The following is a 13,676-nucleotide window of genomic DNA, read 5'->3' on the forward strand; positions in this document are numbered from 1 at the left end:
CTAGAAGTCCGGGTAAGGTGATCACAGCTAAATTATAGACAGTGATCACGCCAGGTACAGCACTGTCCAAACAACTGGCTTAAAAATATAAGCAAAATGATTGCGGTTAAAGACGATATAACATAATTTTTTTTTTATGTAACCAGACCGGAAGAATGACCACCTGATGGTAAGTGATCCGCCTAGACATGGTAATGTAAGAATTGAATATGCACCGTTAACCTTGGGAACTAATATGTTATGTCAGATGATCAGTAGATGCACATTCACCTTTCAAACCGGAATACAACGATACTAAGTATTTCTAGTTTGCAGTAGAAAATCTGGTGTGTGGATGATGGCTCCCCAGACGCGCTTATATAAAGCCCTACTACCAAAATAAATAAAAAATATATCGATTGTTAATTCCATGCAGTTTACATAGTTTCTTCATTTGATTATTTTATTAAATTGAATTCTCATAAATTAAGAGGTTGAATTTAATTCAATGCCCAGGTACAATTAAGGTGAGTTTGATAAACGATCCCGGGTTTGAAGCGACGGTGACGTCACCGACTATTTGCGATTTAGCTAAATGCACAGATCGCGTGTTTCGTTCGTCAGTCTTGAAAATAATGTGAATTTAACTGTGTCGAAAATAGTAAAAAATGCGTCACAGTAGAGAATTACATTTCCAAACATACGGAAATAAGAACAAATAATATATCCCTTGTGATTCCAACAATTATAATACAGAGGTCACATGTTGATCTGTAGGAGTCAAGAGTTGACAATGATAAGCGCATCTAGACTGTATGGAGACAAGTAAACTACCAAAAGCATTCCCAAGGAAAGGTGGCAGGCAGGTGACTGTCTGCCAGTCTGATAAATATTTCTCATAAAGTACTACAAACTCTGCCATCCTTACTAATATTATAAGGCAAAAAGTCGTATGTATGGATATCTGTTACGTCAAGCAAAACTACTGAATGGATTTTAATGAAACTTTAAAATAATATAGCTTATACATCAGAATAACACTGTATATATTCTAATACTAATAATTTATAATACTTAAAACAAAAGCAAACTTAAATATCCAAAGTTAATAATAATACTATTAATTTCGATTCGTTAGGTATTATTAAATTGTCATTAATATAATATATTCATTTGATATAAAACAAAAACCATATGCCTTACATTTATTGACAGGTCTCTTTTATTTCTAATTCGTCCGTTAATATTTAATTTGAATATGAAATATTATACAAATGTTGTGACGTAAGAAAATGAATAAATATTAATTTAATGATACAATATTTACACCAACAAAATATCCAGACGTTAGAAAAACCTATTTCATGAGTCACAGATTAAACATTAAATATATTATTTAAGCGTCAGTAGCGTAAAGGTTAACGGGCCGCCTAAAAACGTACAAAGTGGCAGGATCGATCTTGAACCCTTGGGCTATTGTCGTCCCCACTCCTAATACAAGTGATAAGCTTAAAAGGAGGGGTAAATAGAATTATTAGTAATTCCCTAATTAATTTGAGGCATTGCTACTAATCTTTTTTTTTTTAAATATATAATTTAATATCAAATCAAAATTGTGTTTTAATAAAGGTGTCTAAATTCGTTTATATATACAGTAGTTCGTTACTTGACACCGGCAATATCGAGCCTATTCGAATACCCAAGAGGCTAACAATTACAAGTTATTTGCATTGGTAATTTACACAACAGCTTGTAGACTCAAAGCCAAGACAGAACGAAATTTGAATATACTCACACTAAAGACACAGGTGTAATTAATGGGGTGAGTTAGTCCATTTATTTATAACAAACACAAACAAAACACGTAACCAAAAATTTAATTAATATCGTGTTTAGTTATCCATGTACATAATTGTATATGTTTGTGCTAGTGGTAGATCTTTGGACAGGCCCTAGGTAGGTACTACTTACTCATCATATATTTTATCGCCAAACAACAATACTTATGAAGTGTGGTTATCGATAAGTTCAACGGGTGAGTGAGCCAGTGTAACTACGCTGTAGTTACACAAGGGATATAATATATCAATTTTAGAAGGTTGGTTGCTCATTAGCAATGTGGGGCTTAATAGTGTCAATATTTTTGATTGGTGGTGAGCTCTTACCATCAGGTTACCTCATTTCCAATCCAAAAGTTTAAAGTACGCGTATTTTATGTTTTTTTTTTTTATATCTATTCAATAAAGTTTTTCAACTTTCAACTTTCATTCAAAGTTTTTTGTTGTAATCGACTCACCTAGTCTGAACGTTACGTAAGACGCACACATCGACACTTTTTTTCAGAAACGTAGTAATCGAAACAAATAAGATGGTAAAATATTCGCAAGATAAAAATGATCTGGTAAAAGAATCCAAATATATTCAAAGAATTAACAAGTTTAATATTTAATTCTTACTGATATTAAAAATGCGAGCAAGTTCGTCCGACTGTTTATTTATTTGAAACGTAATTAATGTTTGTGTATATCTAAATATAAAAAATCTATATTGTCACCCCGTGCGCAATCGCAAGGAAAATAGAGACTTATGAAACGGGTGAAATTGAAAATTAATCGGTATATTTTGGAAGTAATGAATTGACAAACAGTTATATTGACAGTTGTTTTTGAAACTATCGTACACATAACTATATTTGAGGAAACCTTTAAGACTTATTTACATTTTTTTTTATTTAAAATAGGTAGGCAGACTCGGAAATTATTATGGTTAGTGATCACTTAGCACGGTAAGATCTTAACTTTGATGTACAACATGAATTCACCACCGGTAGTTACACTGGCTCACTCAACCTTCAGACCGGACCGAACTATACTAAGTATTTTTTTTTTATGTTATAGGGGCAAACGAGCAGGAGGCTCACCTGATGGAAAGTGAAACCGCCGGCGAAAGCTGGTTCCACAGAGTGGTTGTGCGAGGCATAAAATGCCTTAAAAATCGCGCTGTTGTGGATTTACGGACATCTAAGTGGTGCGGGTGAAATTTAGAATTTTGACGAAATGTCCGAAGGTGAAATTCAGCTGCCGGGATTAATCCAAACAATTCCTCGGAACACTCCCCGTGGAAAATTCGGTGTGCTGTTGTTTGGCGGTAGAATATCTAACTGGTAGTATTTCCCTACCCACACTTTCACACTTAAACAACTTCAATATTTAATAAGAAAATGAATACTTAATTATTTAATGTTTTTTTTATTATTATTATACTTATATTAAATTTGTATCATCATTAAAAATTTGACAATAATAATAGTATTCGTTTATTTCGGTTGTAAGTTATTTTATAAATTGACATCACATATTGTAAATTATTCCGATCCAATTAAAATATATAAAACGGTTACTGCGTAATGTCACTGATAGACAGATTTAAAATCGATTCCATTAACAAACTCCAGTTTGAGAATGGAGAAGTTTTATTACAAAAATCTGGAATATAATGTGAAATACCTATTTTTAGAAATGACGTCAAAGTCCGTCCAACAGCTTGGCTAAGATTTTAGTGAAGAAGGCTATAGGAATTTTTCCAGCACGCTGTTCAAATTTGAATGAAATGAGGTGAAATGTAAACTCAAATTAAGCCCATGAATAAAAGATTCACGCCTTATCATTTGGCCATAGCCTCAATAAATAACTAAATTTAATACATTATCGACACAAATCCGATTTTATCGTGTATAAATACCTTAATAAATTTAAACATAAGACGACATCACATCTTTATTTTGAAATATCTGTATTTTTTCTATATACATTCTCAATACTTTTAGTATTGATTTTGAATTTTTTTTTTTTAATAATATTTTTTTTTTTCATTTTCTGGTATTTTCTATAATTAATTGAAATAAGGAATGAATACATATATACGTAACTCATAACATTTCTATTGTAAGTTTGTATTGTGCAAATATTTTTTAGATCAAATTGAAAAAAAAAGAATTGTCTGTACATAATATTTTTATTTTTATACTTTTTAACTCGATAATATAAATAGAGTATTCTTAATAAAGGCACATCTCTACACATGTCACAAAAGTGAAATGTCAGAATCGTTTCGCAACAAATCGAAAGGTTGAAAATTTATTCGCATCGCGTTCTAAGACGTTTCATTTGAAAAATACCTTCATAAATATTTATATTTTAAAATGAATCTTTTATCGACGTTTGTGAACGTTTTCTTGCTATTCAATTCATGTTTCTCATATAAGAATGTTAGTTCGAAGTTCATGCAATATCATTGTGGTGTTCGCCCAGCATCTCATTGCACTTCAAAGAGATTCTATATGTGAATGATATGTTAATACTCGTTATATAGATAGTGGTATTGAGAAAAAGATTAAATAAGTAACAAACAGGAATTCATATACTCATATGATCTATTTACACAGCTTTATAAGTAAAATGATATGGCGTAAAAAGTTTTAGCAAATACAAGCTAGGTACCAAAATATTTTTTTCATAACTAATTTTATCATAAGTTACATTTTGGTAAGTTTAGGTAAGGTAAGATGTATATATATAGTATCAGGTTAAACTTTGAAAGGAATGCGAATTATTGTATATTTTCTATCATATCTTTTCGATTTTTCAATTTAAGATTTAAAACATAAACATATTTTTTGTTATTCGAAATGAGTTCTTTCGCTTTTCTCGTATAGAATACTCGAAGAAAATCGACTATGTCAGAAGGACAGACACACACGAGAGGAACCCTATTTCTTTTTTATTGATTAAGTTTACGAATAGCAATAACAATCCAGTTTATTACTTGAGAGTTTATTCGTATATCTTACAGTTATAAATGCCTTTAAAGTTTAATAGACGACATAAAAGATAATAAACAATCTTGTCTAAATAAATTTTACACTTCGTTGAAAGATAATTTAGGATAATTTTAATGTCTCGAAAAATATATTATTATTTTCTATTTAAATATATATTTTAGGCTTGACGGGTCGTGATCACTTTCCTCTTCTAAAATTTGTTTGGTACATTAACTGCTTAGTGGCACCCTACAGCCAGAAATATCACTTGAAAATCGGGTCAATGTTCAGTACCTGCAATATTCTCTGACGTGTTAGAGAGAGACAGAGAAGAAGAGAGAGAGAAAGAGAATTTTGATTATGATTATTTTCTGTAAAATATCAAGATATAGAAAGAGACAAGAATATTGTTTTTACTATTCATCCATTATGCAACGCTTATTAGTTAGTCTTACTTGGTGGTAGGTTTTCGTACAAGCCCATCGGGGTAGGTGCCATCGTCAGAGATGCTTATTATTTTTGTATTCCGGTTTGAACGGTGAGTGAGACATTGTAATTACACGTAACATAAATTCCCAAGGTTAATGGTGGATTGGTGATGTAAATAATGGTTAATATTTCTACCAGCGCCAATATCACAGTCAGTAGTGTTTAGGTGGCCCAAATGCCCGTTCACCTAACTATATTTAAAAAAAAAAGAAAGCTATAATTGTATTAACGTCATCACCTAGCACGATGCCTCCTAAAGTACAATTAAGTTAGAGATTGTTAGAATCTTCTTAACAAAGTAATTTGTACGTTTATTAGAAATTTGATCGAGTTTAAAACTTTTTGATAAGTTTTGAAGAATTTATTTGGAGATGGTTATAAATCTAAATTGTTATTAAAAATGTATATTTTTCTATGAAGATCAATCGTTAATTTTAACAACGCACATTTAAAGGTTAATTTAACAAAATTTGCAGTGGAACAAGACTTTAAAGTATTTGGAATTATAATGATTTCTGAGAAATTATTGTGTAGTTGTGTGTTAGTTTTTTTTTATAATATTGGACAACATCACATATATTACTCTGATCCCAATGTAAGTAGCTAAAGCACTTTCTTTATGAAAAATCAGAAGTAACGGCGGTACCACAAATACTCAGACCCAAGACAACATAGAAAACTAATGAACTTTTTCTACATCGACTCGGCCGGGAATCGAACCCGGGACCTCAGAGTACCGTACCTATGAAAACCGGTGTACACACTACCCGACTACGGAGATTGTCACTATTTAGTATTTAGGATTTTTGATAAAATAATTTATGCCGAATAAGAATACTATATGCGGAAACTTAGGCTAACTTAGCAAGTAAAGTTACTTGCATAAAGCGAAGGGTAATATTTTTGGTATCTTTTTTTAAGTAAAACGGTTTTATTAAAAACCAATATGACAATTAAGGCAAATCAAGTTGGCATCAATCTTCTTAACGATCTAGAACATTGAACATAACTAGACTTACAATAAAATCGCGAGGTGAAGTACTCAGCTTACGCTATTGTAATCTTCTAGTCAAACCCTTTCATTTGATACCCATATTGTAGGGTTTGTGAAAATATAATATGAGATCCGTCACTTTGTGGTGGCGGCCATCTTGGACGTAAAATGATACTGAATATATTTAATTGTCATCGGACTAAAGGTTGTACTAGGCCTACACTAAACTATTTCCAATTTACTTGAGGTTAGCGCAATATGGCCTCAGTTCCTATTAAATTTCATCTATATTATATTATCATATGATATATTTGACAATATGTTGCAAGAGATTACGATGGCGTCATGTCAAAGGAGAAATCCTTGGAAATGCTATTGTTTAAGGATACCACAGTTCTGCATGTTCACATTTTATATTGGAGTGGTTTCCTTGGATACTCCTCAATAGCTTTCCACGAAATCCTAGAAAGACTCGAGGTGATACTATTCGAATGCTGAAGCTCATAGAAATATAATTATAATACTAATAAGGTACTTTTTATAAATTAAAGTTTTTTAATAAGTTAGGCTAATAATTTTCAATTGCTGGCCTAGGGCGTCGTCTCCTAACTGAGGAAAAGGTTTGGAGCTTATTCCACCGTGCTGCACCAATACGGGTTAGTGGATACATATGTTTCAGAATGTCATTGAAATTAGGTACAATCAGGTTTGCTTAAGATGTTTTCTTCACCACAGAGTAAAACATTAAATATAAACAAGTCGATCACATGAAAATTCAGTGGTGCTTGCCTGGGTTTGAACCCGCAGTCATCAGTTATGACGCACGCGCACTAACCCAGTGGTTATACAGTGATAGATTTTAAATGAAAAAAAAATCAATATTTTTGTATGTACTTAGTTATATTGTAATTATATATAATAATATGTTAAGTACTAATTATAAATAACATTGTTATTTTATAATGATAGTATGATAATATGTGATAATTCAATGCATAAATTATACTAAATTAATATATATAGTGATCCAAATTATTTAAATAGCTCTTCAATTTCGCTCTCACATATAGCGTAGAGTTTGATGGCTATAAAATTGCATAATCATAAATATGTTTTTTTCCATATCTTTCCATATATATATATATATATATATATATATATATATATATATATATATATATATATATATTATAATACTATTTTGGTTATTATTATAATTTAGAAAAGTAATTATAACTGTACTAATACATTGTAATAAAATAATAATGACAATCATTTCATTAAAAAAGAATTGTATACGTCTACGAGATGGCCCAGTGGTTAGAACGCGTGCATCTTAAGCGATGATTTCGGGTTCAAGCCCAGGCAGGCACCACTGAATTTCCATGTTCTTAATTTGTGTTAATAATTCATCTCGTGCTCGGCGGTGAAGAAAAATATCGTGAGGAAACCTGCATGTGTCCAATTTCAACGAAATTCTGCCACATGTGTATTCCACCAACCCGCATTGGAGCAGCGTGGTGGAATAGGCTTCAAACCTTCTTCTCAAAGGGATAGGAGGTCTTAGCCCAGCAGTGGGAAATTTACAGGCTGCTAATGTAAAATGTAATGTAATACGTCTACGTTAACACTGAAACCATAGTTATCTAACGAAGCGTTGTAAGCAATCATATCTCCGTTTTAATTTTTTTTGTCTATTTTAAAGAAATTAGAAAGATAATTTTTAAACTGATGCACTTAATAAACTCGGAGCTAGCTTAATATATAACGTGCAATTTATTTAACGGATAATATTCAATGAATTAATATACATGATATTGAATTTTGTAATTATCTTCGCAATAATTATATGACTCTGTAGCGTAACACAATGTAGCCTGTAGCATTGTTGTAGCTCGTAGAATTATTATGATCGTAGCAGTGATACACATTGATCGATATTTCTGAATTCCAATTAATGGCGTAGCACTGTTATCGTCGATATGCTTTATGTACATATGTATTATTGTATTTAAGCGTCTAAAATATTATACATAGTGAAGTTCATATTCAAAAATAAACTTACCTCTCACCAGCGTTAGTATCCCTAACGGCATCACCAGTACCGCAACCAAGAGGTCAGTTATTGCTAACGACATCAGAAAGTAATTCGTGACATTCTGCAACCTCCTTTCCAGGTATATCGCGAGACACACTAGCACATTACCAGCAGCGGTACAGACAACCAGTGCTAAAGCAACCAGGGCCCACCAATTATTAACCACTTTCTCGTCGCCTACCGTGGTTCCATTGCCGGTCACATTAACGAACTCGATGAATTCTCTGCTTGTGTAATTATCCCACTTATAATATTCATAACTATTCAGTAGAAGCCTCTGATATTCCAGATCATTCATTGTGATGCGTGTGCTTTTTACACGGAAACGTCTTTAATATCATTTTTATTTGTGAGCATTTCATCTTATTTCGTAAATGTGGTAAATTTTGTTCGGAGGATCCATTTTGTCGATCATATTCAGTCGCTCATTCCACTTTTATGCATCTGTAAAACAAATTGGCTGATTTAAACTAACTGTAATGTAACGCTAACTCTTAATACACTAGACTTTTCGGGAAATAATATTATTGACATAAATTATGCACCGTATAATAAAACAATTTTAATTATAATATAATCGAATCAAACATATTTGAAAAAGATCATTAATATTTTCTAACAATATAACATTTAAAAATAACACGATATACTTTTTACGAACGATTACATAATCTAAATAAACTAAGAGATTTTCCAGCATAATGACAAAAACAAAGCTTGTTTATTACTAAGATTACAGGTATTCTGGATTATGAAATTAGCATACAAATGTTTCTAGTCTTAACAAAGATTGTTACTTGACCTTGAAGCATAATATTTGAATTAGCTACGCATTGGATTAGATTTATCTACCTACTGTAGAATCAATATATGCGTAGCAATGTTCCCATTATATGCTACGCCGTCGTAGAACTCAAACCATTCAAATACAATTGCTACGTCAAGGCTACGCTGCTACAAATACACAATAATAGCTACGTTATTACTTTTCTTATGAGTCGATAATAAAGTTTACTACAGTGAAAATTTCTAAGTGCCTTTTTATTATTAGTAACGTTTTAAAAATAAAATTATGGCTGCTTTTGAACTATTTCGACAGCAATAAAAAAAATATCTTATTATTCTACTAGAGGTTGATAGACCATCGATAATATAATATTTCTATTAAGTTTTTCGTGTGTTCGATTTTAATTCGTGAAAATTCAAACGAATATTATAAATGCGAATACTAAGTGTATAGTTCAGTTAGTAATAGATGGGCGTTACTTTTGGAAAGTTTGCAGACCTCAAACATTTCAATTTAGTGTTTTCCTGTGTTTGTTAATAATTCTCATTTTTATCAGTTATTTAATATTATATCATTGATTTAAAAGATTGTTAACATTTAAAAAAAGAATAAAGGATAGCGTCGTTTATAATGTCATTAGCGTTATCATAAAATATAACATAAAAAGCTGCTCTTCGCTGTTTTACTCGCTTTAAAGTTAGACTATTGACGTGCCAAATGTGAATTTCATGTTCTTGTTTTACATAGTCATCCTAACTCAATTAATTTAAATGGAAATTCAATCAGGTGTTTTTATGCATGAGATAAAGTTTTAGTTTAAAGCTTTTATTTTTAAGCTATTTGTGTGTATGTACATAAGGGTCGTATTATCGCTTAAATAGCGATCTCTTCGCTAAAAATAATTTTGTGTAACTAACGACTTCTAAAACTATAATTTTTGAGATTGCAATTTATATGATAATGTTCATATGATTCAGGAAGGTAGCAAATCGAATAAGCTATTATATTGTAAGCCACCTCTATATATTCGTATCATAAGATGCATAAATCAAGTCTTATGCTGTCTATGCTCAGCTCGTCATTTCAAATATAGTTGTACTTCATCCAATCGTGATGGCTCATTAATCTTTCAATCTCGATGAGATCAAGACAAAGTAATAGTAATTGGCGATAAAACATACTGACATCAATAAATATTTATTTAATGCACATTGACCTTGAAAATTTATAGTATTCGTATTCAAGTCCGTTGTTTTTGTCAGATTTAATTACTACAACCGCCTAGCCTTTATAGCTTAAGGGAAGTGTTCATAATTATGATTAATTTGACTCTCCCTAAAAATCTTTTAGCAAAAGAAAGCATTATTCTAAAACGTTTTAAATTCTTAGAGTTTTTTTTTTCTTTTACGATTACAGACAGATAGCGAAGCATTCCGGAAATGACTACCGTAAATTATTTGGGAGTTCCCGACATGCGAATGTCGGAAGACGAGCGAGGACAAAATAAATAGCTCTGATATTTTACATTATTTTTTTACTTTGCCTTGAAAAGATCTTGTTTTAAATTAAACTTAATCTTTTATTGTCATTTCATCAGTCTATTTATTTGCCTATTTTGTAAAAAAAGATTTTTTTATAGCAACCCTATTTGCACGTCAATAACAATACCCCTATTTTTTGCGTAAATCATAAAATTTTGTTAGAAGTGGAAACACAATAGTCCAAAGTTTCTGAGTCAAAGCCTGGAGTTTTAAATTGCTAGGTGGCCTTTACAGTTATTTTATATATTTAAAATGTAGTGCTTCGATATCTGATAAATAGCAGGGACGGACAAAACGACCAAAAATCCGTATAACGATAAACATGTATGAATCAACAGAGGGCTCAGATTAAGTAACATTGAATTTTTGATTTACACTGATTAAAAACATCGTAAGACATTACATACTTCGGATGAAAATCGCTTTAGAGCTGCTCGATGAAATAATATCCTAAGATTTTTCTCAAAATAAAAAAGGCTTAAGAACAATAGTGGGTTTCTTCATTTCCTAAGCGATTCTACTTGATATAAAAAAATATATACTAGTGAAAAGTATTAACTGGAAAATTATATTTGAAACGTTGCACTAGCAGTCTCATTAAGTGTCGCTCATTACAGCTAATTATTTCAAAACTGCAATCGACATAAGCGGAGACGTTAAAGTTTGAAGTTGAACAAGAGTTTAAATTTACTCTTTTAGTTTAAATTTAAAACGAACTGTTACATTTTTAAAATGTTAACGATCTTGTACCTACTGCTGATATAGCTCTTGGTACTTAAATACGCTAGCGTTAAGCGTTACTTAAATGTAAATTTAAAGCTATAAAAGTACTTTAACTTTTAACCCTTTTATGCCCAGAACATTCTTCGGTACTGACTTTCATAGATATCAATTTTGTTATTTATTTCAGACCTCAGTGTTATACTAGTAGTGTGTACTTCAAAAAGTTTTTTTTTAATTTCAGGTGGGAAATAACGACCCCTCAAGCAGGTAAGAGTTCATTAGCAGCCCGTAAATATCCCACTGCTGAGATAAAGGCCTCCTCTCCCTTTGAGGAGAAGGTTTGGAGCATATTCCACCACGCTGTTCCAATGCGGGTTCGCGGAATACACATGTGGCAGAATTTTGTTGAAATTAGACACATGCAGGTTTCCTCACGATGTTTTCCTTCACCGCCGAGCACGAGATGAATTATAAACACAAATTAAGCACATGAAATTTCAGTGGTGCCTGCCTGGGTTTGAACCCGAAATCATCGGTTAAGATGCACGCGTTCTAGCCACTGGGCCATCTCGGCTCTCGGTAAGAGTTCGGAAGATTTCAAACATCGCTTTTGTGATATTTGTTTGATATAATCATATTATATATCACCCCTTGCTTCTTTTGGTCTCACCCACGTTAAACGTTTACTCTCCGCCTCCGTGCGTCAAAGCGTGATGATATTTCATTTATAACCTTTTTCAATAAATTGGTTATCTGAGAAAGTCAGGCTATTATTATAGGCATAAGAGAAATAACATTTTAGATCCAAAGGTTGGTGGCGCATTGGTGATGTAAGGTATGGTTAACATTTCTTATAAGACCAATGTTTACGAACATTGGTAAACACATGGAAACCTATCCAATCATCCATATAACTATCCAAAACTGTCAGAAATACTTGCATTATTTAGCTCATTTTTTATATAAAAAATAAACTAATATAAATAAATTTTCTAACAATCCGACTCAAAATAACTAACTTTAAATGTCAAATCGTTAATATTAGATTTGAAAATCGGATAGAAGGTTAAGTAACGTTTAAGCTTCAAATACTAAATTAGACAAAACTAAAATATCTTCCGTTCGAAATGATTTCTAGTTCTAAGTTGAATCGGTTATTTTAATTTCAATTGACTATTTTTGTAATTATTATAACATGAATATTGGATTATTAATTTTTTGTAATTATATTACAAGAAGATATTAGATTTGATTTTATACAATTATGTATATAATTAATTTGACGTAAAAAAAAAAGTCCCGCTGAGTTTCTTTCGCCGGTTCTTCTCAGGTCAGGGTGTTTTCTTTTTCCGAACCGGTGGTAGTGTTTAACTTGACAATCAATAAGAAAGTGTAATACTTCTATATTGAATAAAGGAATTTGAGTTTGAGTTTGAGTTTGAGTTTATTTCATACTTATAAATATATTATGTCTTAGTTACCGTCCACTATGTTAATTTTATTTCATTTATATTGAATTGAAATGAACGTATATTTTTATTATGGCTAGAATAATATGAAGTATTTGTTTTGTGGTCGATTAATATCAATTAATATCTTGTGCTTTAAACCAACATATTACTATACATCAAATAAATAAAAGTAAAAAATGGACAAACCCTATATTTATTTGAGAAGATACTATGCATTAAAAATATATATATGCACGATACGCGCACACATAAAATATACACACATAGTCAAGAATCGATGTGCTCAAAAGCATCGCTCGCCCATGCACGTATGCTTGTACAAACATGCATACACATATTCACATCAAATACAAAATGTGTTTATTTTACTCTAACAAAGTTATATATTTAAGTCTATGTATATGATATACATATATATAAACGTATTATTGTTTGTGATAATGATGATGATGACGTGAATGGACGTGATGATTATAAAAATAAAAATAATAATAATCACAATTCTGAAAATTTGAATACAATTATACTTTATTTAAGTAGGCTTTTACAAGCACTGATTTGTTATCAGTTCGAAATGTAGATTGTACCGAAAGGATCTGCCAAGAATCTCAGTAGTTACTCTTTTCTAAAATTTGAAATACAATAAAACTTATATAATAGCTTGCCTGAAAGTCAACAAGTATTAACTCCATGCTTTTCATCAACTATATTATCTTGTGTTGAATAATATGCCATATTTATTTATACATGCTTTTTTTAAATAACTATTTGTTG

General features: G+C 31.1%; 1 protein-coding gene across 1 annotated transcript in view; it reads right to left on the reverse strand.

The window, feature by feature from the left end:
* Positions 1 to 8,677, reverse strand: part of LOC125068943 (alpha-2B adrenergic receptor) — a 44,395-nt gene extending 35,718 nt beyond the window's left edge. The window contains exon 1 of the mRNA XM_047678343.1: positions 8,347 to 8,677. Within this exon, the coding sequence (XP_047534299.1) occupies positions 8,347 to 8,677 (331 nt within the window). The remainder of the gene's footprint in view (positions 1 to 8,346) is intronic.
* Between the last annotated feature and the right edge of the window lie 4,999 nt (positions 8,678 to 13,676).

This window comes from Vanessa atalanta, chromosome 2, assembly GCF_905147765.1.
Source record: "Vanessa atalanta chromosome 2, ilVanAtal1.2, whole genome shotgun sequence".
NCBI classification, from domain to species: Eukaryota; Metazoa; Arthropoda; class Insecta; order Lepidoptera; family Nymphalidae; genus Vanessa; species Vanessa atalanta.